Source organism: Giraffa tippelskirchi, chromosome 6, assembly GCF_054371585.1.
Source record: "Giraffa tippelskirchi isolate mGirTip1 chromosome 6, T2T-mGirTip1v1.2.pri, whole genome shotgun sequence".
NCBI classification, from domain to species: domain Eukaryota; kingdom Metazoa; phylum Chordata; class Mammalia; order Artiodactyla; family Giraffidae; genus Giraffa; species Giraffa tippelskirchi.
Genome location: NC_137280.1, coordinates 15,326,673 through 15,352,125, shown reverse-complemented (window position 1 = coordinate 15,352,125; position 25,453 = coordinate 15,326,673). Strand labels below are relative to the sequence as shown.

Below are 25,453 nucleotides of genomic sequence, written 5' to 3'. Positions count from 1 at the left end.
ACTAACACTTTCAATTTCATATTCTTTAAGTGGTTGACTTTTCTCATTCACTAGCAAAGAGAGATCTCGAGCTCCTATCTACCCTACACTACACATTATCCTATCTAAACTACAACATTATATAGATAATGTTGGGGGCAGGGAGGAAGTGGGAGGGAAGAGAAATGATCTTAAAAATGGGTAGAATTTATAGACTATTTACATTCTGAATGCTCACTCAAAAACGCAAAGGAACACTTACCATCTTCAGACATTCTCAATAGAAATCAGTAGCCTCTGGGATATAGCAGAACAAACTGAAACATGGCACCTGGCCTCATGGGACCTATTTTCTACTTCAAGAATGTTCTGAACAAGTGACATCTGAGCCAGGCTCTGAAGGTTAAGTTGATATAAATAAGTGAAACAGAGGGAGAGGGACACTGCAGAAGGATGAAAAAGCTTGAGCAAAGCCCTAAGACAAAAAGAAGCATAGCTATTTTGAGAAACTTAAAGGTTAATATAGAGCCAGATTTGAATTTCCATACTACTAATAGGAAATGCATTGAAGGTTGAGTGCTACAATCAAATCTGAACTTTCCAAAGGTTACTCAGGCACATGATAAGCCATGGATTGAAAGAGGGAAAAGAAATGATGAAGTTGCCCTAAAGTAATAAAAGTAAAAATGGAGCAAAAGAGAGAAAATAAATTTGACAATCCCTGGTGATTGATTTACTATGGGTATATGATTAAACAAGGTAAAAAGTATCAATTATTGTAATGGCATAATTCTATTTAGCAGGAAACACTTTAACAAAATGGTGCTTAAAAATGTAAAAAGTTAGCGATGAAGATTATCTAAAGTATAGGACATCTTCTGCCTAATATGTGATTAAATGAATTTAAAAATGACATGGAAGCCTCATGAATAAATATACTAATTTTCTCACTATTTCTACAAAATAAAAAGCACAAGGTTGTAAAAAGGCACCAAATAAAGTGTACAAGGTTATAAACCTACAGCAGGACTTCTCTGGTGGTGCAGTGATAGGAATCTGCCTGCCAATGCAGGGGACATGGGTTTGATTCGTGGTCAGGGAAGATTCCACAGGCCATGGAGAAGCTAAGCCCACACGCCACAACTACTGAGCCTCAGTACCACAAGTACTGAAGCCCACGCACCTAGAGCCTGTGCTCCACAACGAGAGAAGCCACCACAATGAGAAGTTCATGCACCACAACAAAGAATAGCCCCTGCTCATCATAACTAGAGAGGACCTATGTGCAGCAACAAAGACCCAGCTCACCCAAATATATAATAAAATAAAACTTAAAAGCAAACAAACCTATACCAATGGTCAGCAAACTGTTTCTGGTAAAGGACCAGAGAGTAAAAATTTTTGAATTGTGAGCCATACGATCACTGCTGCAACTACTCAACACTGCCACTGTAGGACGTAAGAAGCCAAAGACAATATTTAAAGGAACAAGGTAGTTATTTTCGAATAAGTTTTTGTTTACAAAAACAAGCAGTGAGCTACAGTTGTCAACTCCTGATCAAGATAAAGAACACACAGAATATGCAAAAGTCAAGCCAAGTGGTCAGATCAGATACCTGGCCAATGAGAAGCAAGGCAGTAAGCATTCTAGCAGGCATATGCAATATGATCAATAATTATCTTTTTTTAAAAAAAAGGTAAAATAGGCAGTCTGCAGGTATATCCTTCAAAAACAGTCTGGTAACATTTAGTGGAGAGTACCACATCCACAAGACTGAACTTAAGGAAAAAGCCTCCAGAATCTATGGCAGTCTGGAAAGGGAAATTTATAACCTTAGTCTTTGATGAAACAAGGAATGGCCCAGCAGAATAGACATCTAGGAACTGAAATGGCAGTTTAACATGGAAGCTTGGACAACTAAGGAGAAGTTCAATCAACAGAGCTAAAGCACATAGTCAGAGCAGGATTAACCGCACAGCTGAGTAGAAGCTCCTCAGTCAACCTGGATGTGTATTTCTTAAATTGTTCCCAGATTAACGACAGAATCAAACCCAGATGTGAGGCACAGATGAAAAAACAAGCAGAAATCAAGTGGATGTGGCTATACAGAAAAGCAAGGTGGTTGCAGAGTATCAAGCAGGCTCTTAGAAAAAGAAGGAATTACAAAATAGTAACTACTACTTACAGGGAAAAATCAACAAAAGCAGGTCAAGTCAGGTAATAGCAAAAATTATTAGTTATTTTACTGGTAAGTTCTGCTTTCCAATTTACAAGTAATATTAATTTAACAGCACGTGAGATTTTCTAATGCTTTCTACTCACAATCAATTAAATTTCAATAAAACAGAATAAAGCTGTATCTAGTTACTTACTAATAAAATATTTCGTTAAGAGAACTATCTATTATTTACTTCTGACAATAAAATCTGGACTAAATGTTATTATATTTGATACTTAAAATCAATGACTTATTAAATTTACATTAACTGAATATTTTCAATAAATTTATAATCCAGTTATTAAAATTAATAACTGAAAGAAAATTCAAATGATCATCTAAATAATATGATCTACTGCAGCCTATTAGATTCTATCAGAAAACCTCAGTACAAAAATAACAATGAAGAATAATGTGTGCAATCAAAGATCAAATATTATATTTCCCAGGTACACTGATACATCTTTGAAGTAGGGTCCAAGTCTAGCAGTTACTAGGGTAATAATAAACAACTGTTTCACTGAGTTGATATATTAACCACAATGATACCACAAAAGAAAAAATAATTAATTCTCCCAAGTAATTGGCAGAGGAAACAGTAACACTAATACTGAACATTAATATTTATGTTATATTTAAAATAGAAAAGAGATAATAAATCAGTCCTTCTTTTGAGGTGTGGTGGGCATGAAGGCAAGGAATTTGAAGAGCAAGGTATGCAGGCTTTGATTCAACCAGAGATGAGGTATGAGGCTAGATAGACTGCTGGTCCTAAAGGGTTTTAAGTTTATCCAGAGAGCAATGGCAAGTCACTGATAATTCTTAAGAAATGGACCGATGAGGTTACTCTTGCTTTCTTGATGCATTGTTCAGGAAGGGTGAGGCCAGCGATACTTTGGTAGCCAGATAAGGCTACTAAACACATCCGTGGAATGAAAGTATGGTTCAAGATATGCAAATCAATAAATGTGACACAATCACACTAATAAGAAGAAAAAAATCATACAATCATCTACATAGACACAGAAAAAGGATATGGAAAAATTCAACTTCCATTCACGATAAACATACATAAAAAACAAGGTGTAGAAGCAACAGACTCAACAAAATAAAGACCATAAAAGAAATGCAAACAGCTAACATCATCCTCAGTGGTGAAAGGTTGGAAACTTGCCTAAGATTAAAAAAACCAAAAGGGCACCCACTCTTACCAATCTGATTCAACATAATACTGGAAAGCCCAACAAAAGCAAACAGGCAAGACACAAAACTCATCATATTTAGAAAAGAAGAACTAAAATCACCTCTATTTCCAAATTACGTTATTTTATAGAGAGAAAATCCTAAAGACATCACTAAAAAACTATTAATCTAATGAACAACTTCACCAAAGTTGCAGCAAACAAAACTGACATACAAAAATCAGTGGCATTTCCAATGTAAAAATGACAAATTATGTGGAAAAAAATAAAGAAACTGGTTCCATTTACAAGAGCATCAAAAAAAATGAAACCTCTACAAATAAATTTAATCAAGGAGGTGAAAGATCTTTACAGAGAAAAGTATAAGACACTGATAATGAAAAAGACTGAAGAAGACCCAAATAAATGAAAAGATAGCCCATGTTCATGGACTTAGAGAATTAATAGTGTTAAAATGTTTATGCTACCCAAAGCCAACTACAGATTCAACATATTTTCTATCAAGATTCCAGTATCAGGTTTTTTTCCCCAAACACAGAAAAAAAAAAAAACCTAAAATTTACATGAAACCACAGAAACCTCAACAGCCAAAGGAAACTTAAGAAAGAACAGCAAAGCTGGAAGCATCCACTTTCCGGTTCAAACTATATTAAAAAGGAAGAGGAATCAAAAAACTATGGAACAGGCATAAAAACAGCTGTATGGAACAATGGAAGAGAATCAAGGTGGCAGAAATGAACCCAAGCATACTAACATTTGATAAGGGAGTAAAATTGAAGAAAGTAGGGAAAACCACTACTCCATTCAGGTATGACCTAGATCAAATCCCTTATGACTATACAGTGGAAGTGACAAATAGATTTAAGGGACTAGACCTGATAGACAGAGTGCCTGATGAACTATGGACACAGGTTCGTGACACTGTACAGGAAACAGGGATCAAGAAAATCCCCATGGAAAAGAAATGCAAAAAAGCAAAATGGCTGTCTGAGGAGGACTTACAGATAGCTGGGAAGAGAAGAGAAGCGAAAAGCAAAGGAGAAAAGGAAAGATATTCCCATCTGAATGCAGAGTTCCAAAGAATAGCAAGGAGAGATAAGAAAGCCTTCCTCAGCGATCATTACAAAGAAATAGAGGAAAACAACAGACTGGGAAAGACTAGAGATCTCTTCAAGAAAATCAGAGATACCAAAGGAACATTTCATGCAAAGATAGGCACGAAAAAGGACAGAAATGGTATGGACCTAACAGAAGCAGAAGATATTAAGAAGAGGTGGCAAGAATACACAGAAGAACTGTACTAAAAAGATCTTCACGACACAGATAATCACGATGGTGTGATCACTCACCTAGAGCCAGACATCCTGGAATGTGAAGTCAAGTGGGCCTCAGAAAGCATCACTACGAACAAAGCTAGTGGAGGTGATGGAATTCCATTTGAGCTATTTCAAATCCTCAAAGGTGATGCTGTGAAAGTGCTGCACTTGATATGCCAGCAAATTTGGAAAACTCAGCAGTGGCCACAGAACTGGAAAAGGTCAGTTTTCATTCGAATCCCAAAGAAAGGCAATGCCAAAGAATGCTCAAACTACCGCACAATTGCACTCATCTCACATGCTAGTAAAGTAATGCTCAAAATTCTCCAAGCCAGGCTTCAGCAATACGTGAACTGTGAACTTCCAGATGTTCAAGCTGGTTTTAGAAAAGGCAGAGGAACCAGAGATCAAATTGCCAATATCCGCTGGATCATCGAAAAAGCAAGAGAGTTCCAGAAAAACATCTATTTCTGCTTTACTGACTATGCCAAAGCCTTTGACTGTGAGGATCACAATAAACTGGAAAATTCTGAAAGAGATGGGAATACCAGACCATCTGACCTGTCTCTTGAGAAACCTGTATGCAGGTCGGGAAGCAACAGTTATAACTGGACATGGAACAACAGACTGGTTCCGAATAGGAAAAGGAGTCCGACAAGGCTGTATATTGTCACCCTGCTTATTTAACTTATATGCAGAGTACATCATGAGAAATGCTGGGCTGGAAGAAACACAAGCTGGAATCAAGATTGCCAGGAGAAATATTAATAACCTCAGATATGCGGATGGCACCACCCTTATGGCAGAAAGTGAAGAAGAACTAAAGAGCCTCCTGATGAAGGTGAAAGAGGAGAGTGAAAAAGTTGGCTTAAAGCTCAACGTTCAGAAAACTAAGATCATGGCACCTGGTCCCATCACTTCATGGGAAATAGATGGGGAAACAGTGGAAACGGTGTCAGATTGTATTTTTTTGGGCTCCAGAATCACTGCTGATGGTGATTGCAGCCATGAAATTAAAAGACGCTTACTACTTGGAAGGAAGGTTATGGCCAACCTAGATAGCATATTTAAAAGCAGAGACATTACTTTGCCAACAAAAGTCCGTCTAGTCAAGGCTATGGTTTTTCCAGTGGTCATTAATGGATGTGAGAGTTGGACAGTGAAGAAAGCTGAGCGCCAAAGAATTGATGCTTTTTAACTGTGGTGTTGGAGAAGACTCTTGAGAGTCCCTTGGACTGCAAGGAGATCCAATCAATCCATCCTAAAAGAGATCGATCCTGGGTGTTCATTGGAAGGTCTGATGTTGAAGCTGAAACTCCAATACTTTGGCCACCTCATGCGAAGGGTTGCCTCATTGGAAAAGACCCTAATGCTTGGTGGGGTTGGGGGCAGAAGGAGAAGGGGACGACAGAGGATGAAATGGTTGGATGGCATCACCGACTCGATGGACATGGGTTTGGGTAGACTCTGGGAGTTGGTGATGGACAGAGAGGCCTGGCATGCTGCAATTCATGAGGTCGCAAAGAGTCGGACACGACTGAGCAACTCAATTGAACTGAAAGAACACTCAAAATCTTCAATAAATGATGGCTGAGAAAACTGGATATTCACGTGTTAAAAAAATAAAATGAGATCCCTCTCTCACACCTTTTTGGATATAATACAAACACAAGCAACAGAAGCAAAACTAAATGAGTACATCAAAACTAACAACAACAACAAAAAAGACTTCTACACAGCAAAAGAAACCCACAAAAAAAAAGGAAAATATACAGAATGGGAGAAAATAATTCAAAATCATCTATCTGCTAAGAGACTAATATTCAATATATAGTTCAGTTCAATTCGGTCGCTCAACCGTGTCCAAATCTTTGTGACCCCATGAACCGCAGCACGCCAGGCCTCCCTGTCCATCACCAACTCCTGGAGTACACCCAAACCCATGTCCTTTGAGTCGGTGATGCCATCCAACCATCTCATCCTCTGTCATCCCCTTCTCCTCCTGCCCTCAATCTTTCCCAGCATCAGGGTCTTTTCAAATGAGTCAGCTTTTTGCATCAGGTGGCCAAAGTATATAGAGAGAGATCATATAAATCAATGGCAAAAAAAAATACAATTAAAAATGGGTAAAGGAACTGAATGGACATTTTTCCAAAGAAAATATACAAATAGCAAACAGGTACACAAAAATGTCCTCAGCATCATTAATCATTAGGGAAATGCAAATCAAAACCACAAGGAGGTATCACCTCATACTTGTTATACTATCTATCATTAACAAGCAGACAAAAAACTAACAAATACTGGCCAGGATATGTAGGAAACAGAACCTTTGAGGATTGCTGGTGGGATTGTAAACTGCCTTGACTACAATAGAGAACAAAATGCAAGTTACTCAAAAAATTAAAAATAGAACTATCATATGACCCAGCAAATTTTCCTCTGGGTCTAGGTTCAAAGGAAATAAAATCATATGTGAAAGAGATATCTGCACTCTCATGATCACTGCAGCATTACTTACATAGCCAAGATATGAGAACAACCAAAGTCTCCATCAACAGATGAATGGACAAAGAAAATACGAAAATATGCTGCATACACACATGGAATAATTCAGTTCAGTCACACAGTCGTGTCCAACTCTTTGAAACCCACAGCACAGCACACCAGACCTACCTGTCCATCACCAGCTCCCGGCGTTTACTCAAACTCATGTCCATTGAGTCGGTGATGCCATCCAACCACTCTCATCCTCTATCATCTTCTCCTCCTGCTTTCAATCTTTCTCAGCACCAAGGTCTTTTCAAATGAGTCAGCTCTTCGCATTAGGTGGCCAAAGTATTGGAGTTGCAGCTTCAACATCAGTCCCTCCAATGAATATTCAGAACTGATTTCCTTTACGATGGACTGGTTTTATCTCCTTGCAGTCCAAGGGACTCTGAGGAGTCTTCTCCAACACCACAGTTCAAAAGCATCAATTTTTCTGCACTCAGCTTTCTTTATAGTCCAACTCTCACATCCATACATGACTGCTGGAAAAACGATAGCTTTGACTAGATGGACCTTTGTTGGCAAAGTATTGTCTCTGCTTTTTAATATGCTGTTTAGGTGGGTCATAACTTTTCTTTCAAGGAGCGTCTTTTAATTTCATGGCTGCAGTCACCATTTGCAGCGATTTTGGAGCCCAAACAAATAAAGTCTCCCACTGTTTCCATTGTTTCTCCATCTATTTGCCATGAAGTGGTGGGACCAGATGCCATGATTTTAGTTTTCTGAATATTAAGTTTTAAGCCAAATTTTTCACTCTCCTCTTTCATTAACAGGCTCTTTAGTTCTTTGCTTTCTGTTTTGAAGGTGGTGTCATCTGCGTATCTGAGGTTATTGATATTTCTCCTGGCAATCTTGATTCCAGCTTGTGATTCATCCAGCCCAGCATTTCTCATGATGTAGTCTGCATATAAATTAAATAAGAAGGGTGACAATCTACAGCCTTGATGTACTCATTTCCCCATTTGGAACCAGTCTGTTTGTCCATGTCCAGTTCTCATTGTTGCTTCTTGACCTGCATACAGATTTCTCAAGAGGCAGGTCAAGTGGTCTGGTATTCCCATCTCTTTCAGAATTTTCAACAAATTGTTGTGATCCACACAGTCAAAGGCTTTGGTGTAGTCAATAAAGCAGATGTTTTTCTCAGAGAAGGCAATGGCAACCCACTCCAGGACTCTTGCCTGGAAAATCCCATGGATGGAGGAGCCTGGTAGGCTGCAGTCCATGGGGTTGCGAAGAGTTGGACATGACTGAGCGACTTCACTTTCACTTTTCACTTTCACGCATTGGAGAAAGAAATGGCAACCCACTCCAGTGTTCTTGCCTGGAGAATCCCAGGGATGGCGGAGCCTGGTGGGCTGCCCTCTATGGGGTAGCACAGAGTCGGACACGACTGAAGCAACTTAGCAGCAGCAGCAACAGATGTTTTTCTGGAACTCTCTTGCTTTTTCGATGATCCAACAGATGTTGGCAATTTGATCTGTGGTTCCTCTGCCTTTTCAAAATCCAGCTTGAACATCTGAAAGTTCACGGTTCACATACTGTTGAAACCTGACTTGAATTTTGAGCATTACTTTGGTAGCATGTGACATGAGTGCAATTGTGCGGTAGTTTGAGCATTCTTTGGCATTGCCTTTCTTTGGGATTGGAATGAAAACAGACCTTTTCCAGTCCTGTGGCCACTGCTGAGTTTTCCAAAAGTATTCCACAGAATACTATTCAGTCACAAAAACAAAGGAAATCCTGGCATTTCACACACACACACACACACACACTCACAAAGATGGCCCTTAAGGGAATTATCCTAAGTGAAATAAATCAAGAAAGGCAAATACTGTTTGATCTCACATATATGTTGAAAGTAGGAGACCTTGCAAAAAAAGAGACTAGGTTTGTGGTTACAACAGGCAGGGTATAGAGGGTTGGGAAATTGGATAAAGGCAGTCAAAAGGTGGGTAAGGAAATTGGATAAAAGTAGTCAAAAGGTGGGCGCCCCAGGTAGCTCAGCTGGTAAAGAATCCACCTGCAATGCAGGAGACCCTGTTTCAATACCTGGGTCAGGAAGCTCCCCTGGAGAAGGGATAGGTTACCCACTCCAGTATTCTTGGACTTCCCTGGTGGTTCAGCTGGTTAAGAATCTGCCTGCAACGTGGGAGACCTGGGTTTGAGGCCTGGGTTGGGAAGATTCCCTACAGGAGGGCATGGCAACCTATTCCAGTATTCCTGGGCTCTCCTGGTGGCTCAGACAGAAAGGAATCCACCTGCAATGTGGGAGCCCTGGGTTCAGTCCCTGGGTTGGGAAGATTCTCTGGAGGAGGGCAGGACAACCCACTCCAGTGTTCTTGCATGGAGAATCCCCATGGATAGAGGAGCCTGGCAGGCTACAGTCCATGGGGTAACAGAGTTGGAAACCACTGAATGACTCAGCACAGTCAAAACGTATATACTTTCACTTATAAAATAAATAAGGGACTTCCCTATAGCTCAAATGGTAAAGAATCTGCGTGCAATGTAGGAGACCTGGGTTCAATCCCTGAGTCAGTAAGATCCCCTGGAGAAGGAAATGGCAATCCACTCCAGTATTCCTGCCTGGAGAATCCCATGGACAGGAGTCTGGTGGGCTACATTCCATGGGGTCACAAAGAGTCGGACACGATTAAGTGACTAACACACACACACAAACACACATATAAAATAAATAAGTACTGGAAATGTAATGTACAACATGACGACTATAGTTAATTGCTGTGTATTATATTTGAAAGTTGCTAAAATAATAAATCCTGTAAGTTCTCATCACAAGGGGAAAAATTTTTTTTTTTATTCTAAATATACAAGGCAATGGATATTAACTAAACTTACTGTGGTAATCATTTCCCAATAAATGAAAGGCAAGTCATTATGCTGCATGACTATTTTAACAATATTGATTCCTACAATCCATGAGCATGAGTATATTTTCCATTTGTGTCTTTGCTATTTATTTTATTAAAGTATTATTCTGATTTAAATGTCAGAAAGTCTTACTGGTAATTTTAATGCAAACTTAATTCAAGTATTTTTATTTATAGCCAAGGACAAATTAAAAATCAATACTCTATCTTGGAAGAAAATTTTACCACAGTTCAAAAGACGTATTTTAGAAAACACTGGACATGCATGTTGGGGGAAGTAGTGAGGGACAGAAAAGGCATATCACTGTACCTCAATCTTTTTCCTAAATATTTAAAGAACTGTTCAACAACTCCAAAACCCTTTTTATATGCACACCTGGGAAGAATACCAAATCCGCAACTTTCCTCAGAGTTACACTGATGTGGTTTCAGACCAGATGTTTAAATGTTACAGTATGTACATTTTCTTCCCCTCTTCTAAGGCAGAAGTAAAGTAAGAGGAATATTTGACTTCACTCCACAAGAGACCTATTTAATAGTTTGGCGGTTATGTAAGTAAAGGTAGCTTGGCTAAGTCAATGTTGACGACATACAGAACGACATGATCCTAATGAGTTGGAAAATATTGGCTCTCATGAGAATAGACCAGATGCTACTGAGCTGAGAAAGCTACTGTATTATTGAATTTCATTTTTATGAGGTAAAATTTATTATTCAACCATTAAGGTATCCCGCATGAAGTCTTGCATAAAATACTTTTACAGTTACATTCTGGAAAGTAGATTTTTATTTTAACATTAAGACAACACTTGAATAACAGATTCAAATGTCCATTTGATCACCTTGCACATAGATTTTAAAGTCCGTAAGTAATTTCCCAACAAAAGCCAGAACTACACTGTCAACACAACAATGAACTATCTGAATAAAGAAAAAGAAGTAACAAGTCTTTGTTTCCTTGAGCAAATAAAAGTCACATGTGACTTTGTATTTTAACCCTGAGCAAAAGAACAAAGCTTATAACCTCTACGATATGAGTAACATCAGAAACAAACAATAAAAATGTGTAACTCAAGATCTCAATTACTAATACATATTTAGTTCCAAATTTAATATCTGTGCTTTATTATTTATAATTCTTTATTATTTTAACTAAATTCCCAATATTTTATATTCTTTCATTACATGGTTTCTATGGAATAGCAAATTTTGATCATCTTACTTTTTTTCTGGTCTTATTTACCGAGAGTTTGTTTGATGTAACAAAAGTAAATAGTAACAGAGAGGTCCAAAGTCCTGGCTTCAAAAACTAGCTTACTTCATGAATATCTCTGGGATGATACATGAGAAATACACTGAATTGTTCTAAGCAAAAATTTTCACACCGTGTAACAGAGGATACATAACCTGCTGATGTCAATATTACAAGGAAGATAAAGAGAAATTAATGTATGAGAAACATCAGCCTAAAAAAGGTGAGTCAATTCAGATTGTTCAAGTAAGTCTTATGGTATCCAGTCCCTGCAAAATGCAGCTCAGTAAAGGAAAAATACATGGTAGACAACTGCATAGTATGTGAAAGGCAGACTAAAGGAAACGTTTTCATATACTTCTAGCATACTACTATACTTCAATATTCTGTTGCTCCACTCCCCTTTGGAATCTCTAGCAGAAGAGAGAATATATGGTTCTTCATAGGTGACCAAGAGCCTGGTATAGCCTCTTGTAAAGAACTATATTAAAGAAGCACAATGCACAGTCTCTTCAATAAGCTCAAACAAGACCTTACCTACATCTTGAATTTTGTTCTTCTTTTATAAAGTTCACTACTTTGTTATCCTATTTACTTTCTTCCTTACTCTTTGAATTTACCTTTTCCCTATTATCTTCTCAGTTTAAACACTGGATCAATGAGGCTCCAATTCTGACAGTCGTTATCCTGGTGTCCAAGAACCTCACACCTTACAACCACTTTCATAGGCAATATCCCCAGGTGTATGATGCCAGCAGGAACCTACAGCCAGGACAAGACAACAAATGCACTCCACAAACAATATTGTATTTCACAAATACTCTATGAGTAAATCAACAAATATTATCACCATTTTCTAAATTAAAAAGTTAACTGAAATAAAGTCAAACAAACTGCCCTTTGTTTAGACATAAATAGATGACCATGCTATAATTCAGTAAATTTTAATAGGTGAAGAGTAAAAATACTCTTATTATCTGAGAGAGACAGTAAGGCATTCACTATATCAGCATCTATATGTAACAGAAAGATTAATATAACTCAATGCACAAAATTATATCTCTAATAAGCATTAGCACAGAAAGTTTTTACTATTTATTTTAATAACTGTCATTCTCTTTTTACAAGGCTGAGAAGAAAAATCCAATGTAGCATTAAGAACATGTAGCATAATTCAATATTCACACAGATATTTGCTTAAAGAGAACACAGAGTCTATTAAAATAATAAATAAATGATACAGAGGTTATAAAGAAAATGACTTCTTCCTTAAAGGGATTTGCAGTTTTGATACTTGAAACAAAATTTGATGTTTCATTTCTGAAGCACCATAATTACCTAACATTTAAAGACAAGTGCACAAGGTTGTTGCATATTCTATGACCCAATGAAATCCATCAACCTAAAGTTACTTGATTTTACATACACAGACATGTTTAATACCTTCCGTTATTAAAAGAAAAAATATTAACATTAAATAGGTATTTTTAAGAAACTAATGAGGTTAATAAAATAGTAAAATAACTCTGTACCTTTAAACCAAGAATAAAGGATTATTATTCTATGCTTAGTTTTCTTCATATAAAAATGCTGCATAGAAAGTACAATTATTGCTCTACTCCTAAAAGGTAAAATGCTCAAAATCCTTCAAGGTAGGCTTCAGCAGTACCTGAACCAAGAACCTACAGATGTAGAAGCAGGATTCAGAAAACAAAGAAGAACCAGAGATCAAATTGCCAACGTCCACTGAATAAAAGAGAAAGCAAGAGAATTCCAGAAAAAGAGCTACTTCTGCTTCATTGACTACGCTGAAACCTTTCCCTGTGTGGATTACAACAAACTGTGGAAAATTCTTAAAGAGATGAGGATACAAAACTACCTTACCTGCCTCCTGAGAAACCTGTATGCAAGTCAAGAAGCAACAGTTAGAACCTGGCATGGAACATAGGACTGGTTCAAAACTGGGGTACTGTTACCCTAATTATTTAAATTCTGTGCAGAGTACATCATGTGAAATGTCAGGCTGGACAAAGCTCAAGCTCGAATCAAGACTGCCGAGATGGGATGGGGAGGGAGGTGGGAGGGAGGCTCAGGATGGGGAGCACATGTAAACCCATGGCTGATTCATGTCAATGTATGGCAAAAACCACTACAATATTGTAAAGTAATTAGCCCCCAACTAAAATAAATAAATGTGTAAAAAAAAAAAAAAAAAAGACTGCCGAGAGAAATACCAACAACCTAAGATATGCAGATGGTACCACTCTAATGGCAGAAAGCAAAGATGACCTAAAGAACCTCTTGATGAATGTGAAAGAAGAGAGTGAAAAAGCTGGCTTAAAACTCAACATTCAAAAGACTAAGACGACGGCATCCAGTCCCATCGTTTCATTGCAAACAGATGGGGTAAAAGTGGAAACAGTGACAGACTTTATTTTCTTTGCTTCCAAAATCACTGCAGATGGTGACAATAGCCATGAAATTAACAGACACTTGTTCCTTGGAAAAAAAACTATGACAATCATAGACAGCATATTAAAAAGCAGAGACATTACTTTATCAACAAAGGTCAAACAATCAAAGCTATGGCTTTTCCAGCAGTCATGTCTGGATGTGAGAGTTGGACCATAAAGGAGGCTGAGCACCAAAGAATTGATGCTTTTGAACTGTGGTGTTGGAGAAGACTCCTGAGACTCCCTTGGACAGCAAGGAGATCAAACCAGTCAATCCTAAAGGAAATCAACCCGGAATATTCATTGGAAGGACTGATGATGAAGCTGAAACTCAAATACTTTGGCCACCTGATGCAAAGAACTGACTCATTTGAAAAGACCCTGATGCTGGGGAAGATTGAGGGCGGGAGGAGAGGAGGGCAACAGAGGATGAGATGATTGGATGGCATCATCGACTCAATGGACATGAGTTTGAGCAAACTCCAGGAGATACTGAAGGACAGGAAGTATGGTGTCCTGCAGTCCATGGGGCTGCAAAGAGTTGGACACAAAAGCAAAAGCACTGTACTAAGAATAAAATGAAGAGAGTAAGATTTGGGGTGCGGGGATGGGAGCAAAAAGAAAGTAAAACTAGACACTTGGAAATCAGACTTTTAAAAAATATTTTAGCTGATTAATTCAATGATACACTTTATATCTGCTTCATTTGATAAAAATAAGAAATCTTGGAAAAGAGATAAAAACTTCCTAACACGTTACATTTTCCTCAACTCGCCTAATCTCCAAAAAATTAGTCCCAGATTATCAGGTTACAAACCACTTAACCTGTGATTACTTATCTATTCCATATTTTTAAGACCTATGGCAGCATCCTATCAGGATGGAATGTTTTCAGAGTAAGAAATTTTAAATAAGATGCTTTTACATACCATAGTCCATTCAATAAATTCGGAAAAGGAAATATGGAATTAATTTGTAAGATTGAATATTATAAAGTAAGTATGATCAAAAATTAGTATGAATTTTTAGGCTATCTAAGCAACAAAAACAAAAATTTTAAATAAAGGTAGATTAATATGATGAGATGACTAAAGAGCCTTGTGATGAGAGTGAAAAAGTTGGCTTAAAACTCAACATTGAAAAATAAGATCATGGCATCCAGTCCCATCGCTTCATGGCAAATAGATGGAGAAAAAGTGGAAACAGCGACAGACTTTATTTTCTTGGATTCCAAAATCACTGCAGAAGGTGACTCCAGTCATGAAATTAAAAGATGCTTGCTCCTTGTTAAAAAACTATTACAAACCTAGAAAGCATATTAAAAAGCAGAGACGCCACTTTGCCAACAAAGGTGCAAACATGTTTTTTTCATGTAGTCAAGTACAGATGTGAGAGTTGTAACATAAAGAAGGCTGAGCGCCAAAGAATTGATGCTTTCAAACTGTGGTGCTGGAGAAGACTCTTAGTTTCTTGGACTGCAAGGAGATCAAACCAGTCAATCCTAAAGGAAATCAACTCTGAATATTCACAGGAAGGACTGATGCTGAGAAGTCCCTGATGCTGGGAAAAATTGAAGGCAAAAGGGAAAGAGTATGGCAGAGGATGAGATGTTTAGACAGCATCACCAACTCTGTGAACATGAATTTGAGCAAATTCAGGGAGATAGTGAAGGACAGGGAAATCTGGTGTGCAGCAATCCACAGGTTCCCAAGAGTCAGACACGACTTAGCAACTGAACATCAAACAACAAATACTATGAGATACCCAACCAAAAAACAAAACAAACAAAGAACTCTGGAAGAAATTGTCACAGAAAACAGAAATTTGATAAACAACAACAAAAAAATGAATTAGTTAATTTCAAACAGTGATAAATGCTTCTGCCAAAGAAAGGCTTCACTACAGACAAGTCAGGTGAAAATCTGAAAGAAAAGCTTTTGTACAGTAACTCTACATAAAATAATGGTCATATGAATGGCAATGACAAAATGTTTTAGTCCCTTAGGGCTGCTATCAGAAATTTATTTCTCTCAGTTCTGAATACAGAAAGTCCAAAATCAGTCCTCCAGCATGGTCAGGGTCTGGTGAGAACCACCTCCTGCTCCAGACTACATATTTCTTTGTGTGTCCTCAGATGATAGCAGGGTTAAGGGAGCTACCCTCTGGCCTCTTTTAATATGGACATTGATCTCATGACTACACTCTCATGAACTAATTAACCCACAAAGGCTCCCCACTTCCTAACGCCATCACAATGGGCATTAGAAATTCAACATATGAATTTTGGTGGGACACAAACATTCAGACCACAACACATAATTCACTCCAGTTAAACAGTCATCAATTTAAAACATTTTTTGAACAAGATAAAATTCATATAACATAAAATTCATCCTTTTAAAGTGTACAATTAAGAGGAATTTACTATATTCACAAGAGTGAAAACATCACCACTATCTACTTCAAGAACATTTTCATCAATCCAAAAGAAACTCATGAAGTCATTCCCCATCCTTCCTTTCCCCAGGCTCTGGGAACCATTAATCTACTAGTTCTCTCTGTGGATCTGCCTATTCTAAGCTTTTCATAAAACTAGAATCAAAATATGAGACTTTTTGCATCTGGCTTCCTCTAATTAGTGTTAATATTTTCAAGGTTCATCCACGTAAGATAATGAAGTATTGGTATCTCATTCCTTTTTATGTCTTAATAATATTTCATTGTAAAGATGTAACACATTTTGCTTATCCATTCATCAGTAAGGGACATTTGTATTGTTTCCACCTTTTGGCTACTGTTAAGAATAATGCTATGAGATGTCCGTTACACGTGAAATTTTAAAAGGTCAAATTGATAGATGTAGAGGGCAGAATACTATTTACCAGGAGTACGGAAGTGGGGGAAATGAGAGATAAGGATCAAAGAATATGAAGGTACAGTTTTATACAATGAGTAAATTCTAGAAATCTAAAGTACAGCACAATTGCACTCATCTCACACACTAGTCAAGTAATGCTCAAAATTCTCCAAGCCAGGCTTCAGCAATACGTGAACCATGAACTTCCAAATGTTCAAGCTGGTTTTAGAAAAGGCACAGGAACCAGAGATCAAATTGCCAATATCCGCTGGATCATCGAAAAAGCAAGAGAGTTCCAGAAAAACATCTATTTCTGCTTTATTGACTATGCCAAAGCCTTTGACTGTGTGGATCACAATAAACTGTGGAAAATTCTGAAAGAGATGGGAATACCAGACCATCTGACCTGTTTCTTGAGAAACCTGTATGCAGGTCAGCAAGCAAGAGTTAGAACTGGACATGGAACAACAGACTGGTTACAAATAGGAAAAGGAGTCCGTCAAGGCTGTATATTGTCACCCTGCTTATTTAACTTCTATGCAGAGTACATCATGAGAAACGCTGGGCTGGAAGAAACACAAGCTGGAATCAAGATTGCCGGGAGAAATATCAATAACCTCAGATATGCGGATGACACCACCCTTATGGCAGAAAGTGAAGAAGAACTAAAGAGCCTCCTGATGAAAGTGAAAGAGGAGAGTGAAAAAGTTGGCTTAAAGCTCAACGTTCAGAAAACTAAGATCATGGCATCTGGTCCCATCACTTCATGGGAAATAGATGGGGAAACAGTGGAAACAGTGTCAGACTTTATTTTTTTGGGCTCCAAAATCACTGCTGATGGTGACTGCAGCCATGAAATTAAAAGACTCTTACTCCTTGGAAAGAAGGTCATGGCCAACCTAGACAGCATATTTAAAAGCAGAGACATTAGTTTGCCAACAAAAGTACGTCTAGTCGAGGTTATGGTTTTTCCAGTGGTCATGTATGGATGTGAGAGTTGGACGGTGAAGAAAGCTGAGAGCTGAAGAATTCATGCTTTTGAACTGTGGTGTTGAAGAAGACTCTTGAGAGTCCCTTGGACTGCAAGGAGATCCAATCAATCCATCCTAAAAGAGATCAATTCTGGGTGTTCATTGGAAGGACTGATGTTGAAGCTGAAATTCCAACACTTTGGCCACCTAATGCAAAGAGTTGACTCATTGGAAAAGACCCTAATGCTGGGTAGTATTGGGGGTGGGAGGAGAAGGGGACGACAGAGGATGAGATGGTTGGATGGCATCACCAACTCGATAGACATGGGTATGGGTAGACTCCAGGAGTTTGTGATGGACAGGGAGGCCTGGCGTGCTGCAATTCATGGGGTCGCAAAGAGTCGGACACGACTGAGCAACTGAACTGAAAGTACAGCATGATTTTAGTTAATAATACTATATCATATACTGGAAATTTGTTAAGAGTAAATTTGTGGTGCTCTTATCACAGGAAAAAAAATGTTACCTATGTGAGAAGGTATCTTAATTAATTAGCTTGACTGGTAATCATTTCAATATATATATCAAAACATCAGGCTGCATACCTTAAATATATAAAATTGTTACTAAAAAAATAAATACTTTTCGGACTTCCTGAGTGGTCCAGTGGTTAAGACTCTATGCTTCCAGTTCAAGGGACATGGGTTCAATCCCTGGTTGGGGAATTAAGATTCCACATACTGTGAAGCATGAAGAAAAAAAAAATTTTTAATTGTTAATAAAAATAAAACAAATCAATAAACACTTCTGCATGCAAAAAAGGAAGAGAATAATACTATGAATTCACGTATAAGATGTTATGTAGATACGTGTTTTCAATTTTCGGCTATATATGTATATAGGAGTAAAACTGCTGGGTTATATCCCAGGTGGTGCTAGAGGTAAAGAACCCATCTGCCAATGCAGGAGACCTAAGAGACCAGGTTCAATCCCTGAGTCAGGAGGATCCCCTGGAGGAGGGCATGGCAACCCACTTCAGTATTCTTGCCTGGAGAATCTCCATGGACAAAGGATCCTGGAGGGTTATAGTCCATAGGGGTGCACAGAGTCTGACACGACTGAAGCAACTTAATATGCACGCACATTAACTCTACGTTTAACTTTCTGAAGAACAAATTGTTTTTCAAAGCAGTATCAGTTATTTTGTAAGTTAATAATTCAGTAAGAGGATACAAATTTCAAACAGTTATACAGAGGAAAATTAAATGAGAAAAATAGCAATTTTTTTAAAAAGTAGGGTATCTAAAACAGTATAAAAGGAAATGAAACAGTAAGATGATAGAAACAAAGACAAAAAAATACAATCACAAATATAAATGAGTTGAATTTACTAGCAAAAAGGCAGATTATAAAATTTGATCTAAAATATCTAGTTTTATGCTATTTCCAAGACATGTACCTAAAGCATAAAAATATAGATAGGTTTTAAGTAAAATAATGAAAATGGAAGTACACCAAAAACCAACCAAAGAAAAAACAATTGTAACTATGTTAATATAATAAAAATAGATATAATTCAAAAGACTAAGAAACAAAGTCACTACATTTAATAAAAGAATCAAATCAAAAAGAGAACATAAATATGGATATGTGTATAGGTGTATATACACATAAGAAGATCTGCACACTATCTCAGGGGATTCAGAGAATTCAAAGCCCTTTCATAAGCTAAGAGCTTCTAAACAGATGAAACATCAGTCCTATAATCTCTTTAGAGAATCCTAAAAACCTGACAAAAAAACAACCATAAAACTTTACATTAGGCAATGGCTATATCAAATTTAAAAAGGCTCTAATTAAACTGTGTCTTTTAAGAATTTATAAAAGACTCCCAATAGTAAGGTCTGACCTTAAAACCTTAAAAAGCATTGTATAACAAAAAAACCAAATTTATTTTAATAAATAAATGATGTATAAAATAAAAATAACATCATTTTAAGCATAATTACACTTAATAAAAATACATCCTTCTTTTATGTTACCAACAAAAGTAACATTATTTGAGCTGATACAATGTAAGAGAAGCAAGCCTTCTATAAGTTTTCCCATTTATGTATAAAGTGAGTGATAAGATGAAGATAATATACTGGTATCAAAGTAAATTTTTAATTTTCAGTAGTTCATTCATTCAGGGTGTAAGACTCAAGTTTTTCACATAAAAAAAAAATAACATGTTTACCAAATGCTAAAATACTGCAATTAAGAATTTTATTCCAGCACCTCGGTTTGAGCTCCCTGAATCATACAGCAAATGGCCACTGGCTATCTATTTTACATATCATAATGTAACAACCTAAGAGGGGTGGGATGGGGAGGAAGGTGGGAGGGAGGTTCAAGAAGGGGGGTACATATGTATACCTATGACTGATTCATGTTGATGTTTGGCAGAAACAAACACAATTCTGTAAAGCAATTATCTTTCAGTTAAAAAAAATAAATTTAAAATAAAATAAAAACAGGCATTTTATTCCACTCTACCAGCATAATCAAATATATTATATTTATAATTGACTTGAATCATTTCAAACATACATACTGATCCCCTCAAAAGTTGTCCAAGAATTTGTACAAGCACTTGGTAAAAAATAATCTCTTGCAACTACAAAATATATCTACAAGTTGATGGCAGAGAACAAAATTGAATGACTTAACTCATATCTTGGATTTTCCACAGGAACTATAAATCTGCTTTCACAGAAATACACTTCAATTTAAGTTGATCATGACATACAAATGAATTTGAATGATAAAATATTAGTCACTTCTAATAAGAGTTTCCCATACACTTGTCGAGAAGACAGTGTTCTTACCTACGGTGTGGAAAACTTCATTCATCAAAACTTCATTAACTGCTAAAGAGCTGACATTTCCAATATGAGACCAACTTTGATATATTGCTTGAAGCAGAAGTGTCTGAGCTCTTGTAGCTTGAATTGTGAGATTTGGAAGCTCAAAAATGCCTTCCATTATAGCAATCTGAGATCTCTTGGTCCTGCATAAGTAAACAGAAGCATAACAAACAATATATTAAGTAATATTTATAAAAAAACAACATATAAAATAAAGATGCAAGACAAAAAAGGTATCCAGGGACATTATTTTAATTAGAGTTCCATCAAAGAGAAATGCAATTCTACCAACTTTATTTCAGAACCTGTAACAGTAATAAAAAATACAAACTGGAATAATGTCTATACACATATTCATACACATATATACTGCTCAAGCATTATACTCAAGTCAATTATCAAAAATAAAATACCAATTAATACTTACAATAGGATTTACTAGTAGATCTGCCTTATTCTCTTTTCTTAAATTTACTTTCTGCACAATTTGGAAAGGTTACTTTCCATTTCGAGTTATTACAAACTATTGACTACATTTCTCATGCTGCACAATACATCCTTGAACCTATTTTACATCCCATTGTTTGTGTCTCCCCTCCTCCCCTTGGTAACCACTACTTTGTTCTCTGTATCTGTAGTTTGTTTCTTTTTTTTTTTATTACATTCACTAGTTTTTTGTATTTTTTTTTAGATTCCACATATAAATGATATCATACAGTATTTTTCATTGACTTATTTCAGTTGGCATAATAACTTTCAAGTCTATCCACACTGTTGCAAACAGCAAACTTTCATTCTTTTCTACAGCTGAGTAGTATTCCACTGTGTGTATATACACACACATTTTCTTTATCCACTCCTCTGTAGATGTACACTTGTTTCTATATCTTGGCAACTGCAAATAATGCTGCTTACAAACACTAGAGTACATTATCTTTTCAAATTAGTGTTTCTATATTTTTAAACATTTACCCAGGAGTTGAACTGCTGGATCATATGATAGTTCTGTTTTTAGCTTTTTGAGAAATCTGCACACTGTTTTCCACAGCGGCTGCACCAATTTACATTTACTAAACCAAAGTCAATAAAATTAAAAGGAATGAAATCATACAATCAAAAACAAAATATAGTGAACAGAGCAGATGAAATTGAGAAAGTCACACACAACTTCTGTAAAAGTATAAAATGATTTTAGAAAAGGACATTGATATGACTGTCAGAAAAGGATAACCTAAAATACACATAACTGATACTCCTGGAGAAAAGAACGAATAGAGAAAAAAGTGCTATAGGCATTCATTTTAATAAAGTAATATGGAGGGACCAGCACTTCTCCAGAACTCCCCTTCTCCAAAATTCCCTAACCTGTCCACTACAGACTAGTAAAAACAATCAGTATGGGGGCTACTTAACCATAAGAAGACTATAAAGGGGTTTCAAGCAATACTCCATACTGATGAGATGCAGACAGTCTCATGTCAATTGGTTACTTTTACATTTTCCAGTCAGGCTTTTTTTTTTTTTTTAAGTCTCTGCAGACACTATTTTATTTGTTTTTCAGCTACGTTGTGCCGCATATGGGATCTTGGTTTCCTGACCAGGTATCGAACCCATGCCCCTTGCACTGAAAGCACAGATTCTTAGCCACAAGACCACCAAAGAAGAACCATTCCAGAAATGCTTTTAATTTCAGTCATCTTGAAAGTCAATGGGCTCCATTTCTAGCCACTGGTATTGCAGCTAAGAACCATCTTGCTATTAATAATAAACCTAATATCCTTCAAAGTCAAGACTGGATTTTTACTTTGCAGTTCTAGGGTTGTAAAAAAACAAAAAGAGGTATAATGCTACTAGGACTTTGACTGTTTAGGTCTCACATTAAGCCTAGCTGGTATTCAAGCTTCATGGTAAAGCTGTTCTCTAGAAAAATCTATAAAATCAACATATATTTATTAAATGCCTACGTACAGCAGTTAGGCACTACCTACTTAGGAAGTATCCCAGGTGGCGCTAGTGGTAAAGAACCCACCTACAATGCAGGAGCCATAAGGGACTCGGGTTCAATCCCTCAGTTGGGAAGATCCCCTGAAGAAGAGCAATGCAACCCACTCCAGTATTTTTGCCTGGAGAATCCCATTGACAGAGGAGCCTGTCAAGCTACAGTCCAGGGGGTCACAAAGAGTAGAACATGACTGAAGCAAGTTAGTACTAGCCATTTTAAAACATCAGTGAACAAAAGAAAGAACAATTAAATAAAATCCCAGTGTCCTCGTTTTAATGGGGATAGGAAACAAATTTTAAAAATCAATCAATAAACATAAACAAATGATATAAGGAAGTTAGAAGACAAATGCCCTCAGAAACAGGAACTGAAGAGGGAGCAATTTCATATACAGTGTGTAGTTGTGGCTCAGCTGGTAAAGAATCCGCCTACAATGCAGGAGACCTGGGTTTGATCCCTGGGTTGGGAAGATACCCTGGAGAAGGGAAAGGCTACCCACTCCAGTATTCTGGCCTGGAGAATTCCATGGACTGTATAGTCCATGCAGACACAGAGTCGGACATGACTGAGTGACTTTCACACACACAGTGTAGATCTTATTAAAAGGAAAGGTTTAATTCCAAGCAAAACTTCAGCACACTTAAAGGAGGTAAGTGAGAGCTGTGTGGGTATTTCTGGAGAGTGATTCAGGCAGATGATTCAGGTAGAATCCTAAGGACAGAGGAGCCTGGCAGGCTACAGTCCATGTGGTCACAAAGAGTTGGACACAATTTAGTGACTACACAATGAAAACAATATAATCATCCCTGCCCAATCTACCACAGAAATTATAGTTAAAATCAATTATGTGCTTTGTCCCTCAGTCATGAGTGACTTGGTAAGCTTAATAGACACAACATTCTCTGCTAGTAATTGAAGAGACAGGCACTATCTTTACACAAAGAATTCAGAATACAGTTGTGAGACAATCAACCAGTAATTAGAATTTAACAAAACAAATGCTATAACAATGCTGAAAACAAGTTCTTGTGAGATACAGTAAAATGGCTGAGGGAAAAGTGCAGTTGTTATATTTAAGTTGAATCCTTAAGAATAAATATGAATCATTTCAAGAGAAAAAATTATAAATTCATTAAAGAAAAAAGATACCTCAATTCAAAAATGGTACAAAGATATAAACAAGAAACTCACAGAATGTGAAAATAGAAATGATCCATAAACATGAAAAGATTCTTAAGCCTAACCAGTAAAAAGGGAAATTCAAATTAAGACAGTGTATGACTTTCAGGGTTCCCTGGTGGCTCAGCAGTAAAGAATCTGCCTGCAACGCAGAAGACATGGGTTTGACCCCTGGGTGGGGAAGATCCTCTGGAGAAGGAAATGGCAATCCATTTCAGTAATTGTGCCTGGAAAATGCCATGGACAGAAGAGCCTGGTGGGCTACAGTCCATGGGTCACAAAAGACTCAGATAGGACTCAGCGTCTAACCAACAACAAATGATTCTTTTAACCTATCAGACTAACAAGGCCTCCCAGCCTCTAACTCATCTTTCAGTAATCTATCCAAAAAGAATTTTCACGAGTCTACAATAATATTTACACAATGACAGTGTCAGCAGCTTATTTACAGTAGCCTCAACCTGAGAAAATCTCATCATTGAACAAATTTTGATACAATGACTTGATGCAAAACTACTCAAGATAGGGTTTCGCTGGTGGCTCAGTGGTATAAAGAATCCATCTACCAATGGAGGAGACATGGGTTCAATCCCTGGTGGGGGTAGATCCCACATGCCTCGAAGCAACTAAGCCCACACATCACAATTATTGAGCCTGTGCTCCAGAGCCCAGGAACTGCAACTCCTGAGCCCTAGTGCTGCAACTACTGAAGACCACGCACCTAGAGCCTATGTATGTTCCTCAACAAGGGGAGCCATTGCAATGAGAAGTCTGCGCGCCATAACTAGAGTAGCCCCTACTCACTGCAACTAGAGAAAAGCCCACACAGCAACCGATGACCCAGCACAGACAAAACTAACTGTTACAAAAATACTCAGATAGTAAAAAAAAAAAAAAAAAAAGATGAAACCACTGAAATGAAAGGAGATGCTGAAATATGGCAAAAGCATACACAGTTGCATTATAATATGGCTCCATGTAATGGCAGGAAATGGTGGGTTACCCACACATAAAAATATGTCTGCATTTGTTTATATGTTGAAAGAAAAAATTCTTGATAGAACTATTGATAATGTTCATTCCTGGAAGATGATAACAGAGGATTACTTTACATGATCTTTTCCCTTTTTTCCCTTTGTAAATATCTGTATTCTTTTGCTTGGTTCTTTGAGAAACATATATCATTATTTTTTCAAAAAATTCTAACTGCAATACTTCAAGAATGGACTATGGAAATCACAAACTATATCAAAATGAATTAATTTTATTAAACATTTTTAAAATGAGAGGGTAAGACATGAGCATTACCAGTGTATCAAACTATCTCTACTCCATGACTCAACATTGAGTTATCAGATAATTTCTTACTTTCTCACAGATACAAACTTCACTTTAAAGTCAGATAGAGAAAAACAAATATATATCACTTAACACATGGAATCTAAAGAAGTGATACACATAAACTTATTTACAAGATAGAAACAGACTCACAGACATACAAAAAAACTCATGGTTGCCAAAGGGGAAAGGGGATATAAATTGGGAATTTGGGGTTACATACTTCTATATGTAAAATAAACAACAAGGAACTATTGTATAGCACAGGGAACTATATTCAACACCTTATAAAAGTCTATAATGGAAAAAAAATCTGAAAAAGAATATAAATAGAT

General features: G+C 37.0%; 1 protein-coding gene across 44 annotated transcripts in view; it reads right to left on the bottom strand.

Annotated features, from left to right (window-relative positions):
* VPS13B (vacuolar protein sorting 13 homolog B) overlaps positions 1 to 25,453 on the bottom strand; it is a 752,042-nt gene that overhangs the window by 591,835 nt on the left and 134,754 nt on the right. For 36 of the 44 annotated variants that reach the window (XR_014057381.1, XR_014057384.1, XR_014057382.1 and 33 more), the window contains exon 17: positions 20,561 to 20,742. Coding sequence is in view for 21 of the 44 variants with exons in the window: in XM_081503358.1 (XP_081359484.1) it covers positions 20,561 to 20,742 (182 nt within the window). In the remaining 23 variants the exon portion in view is untranslated. Of the gene's footprint in view, positions 1 to 12,029; positions 12,172 to 18,295; positions 18,431 to 20,560; positions 20,743 to 25,453 lie in introns of all 44 variants that reach the window. The other 8 variants (XR_014057391.1, XR_014057392.1, XR_014057394.1 and 5 more) reach the window with 4 other exon arrangements.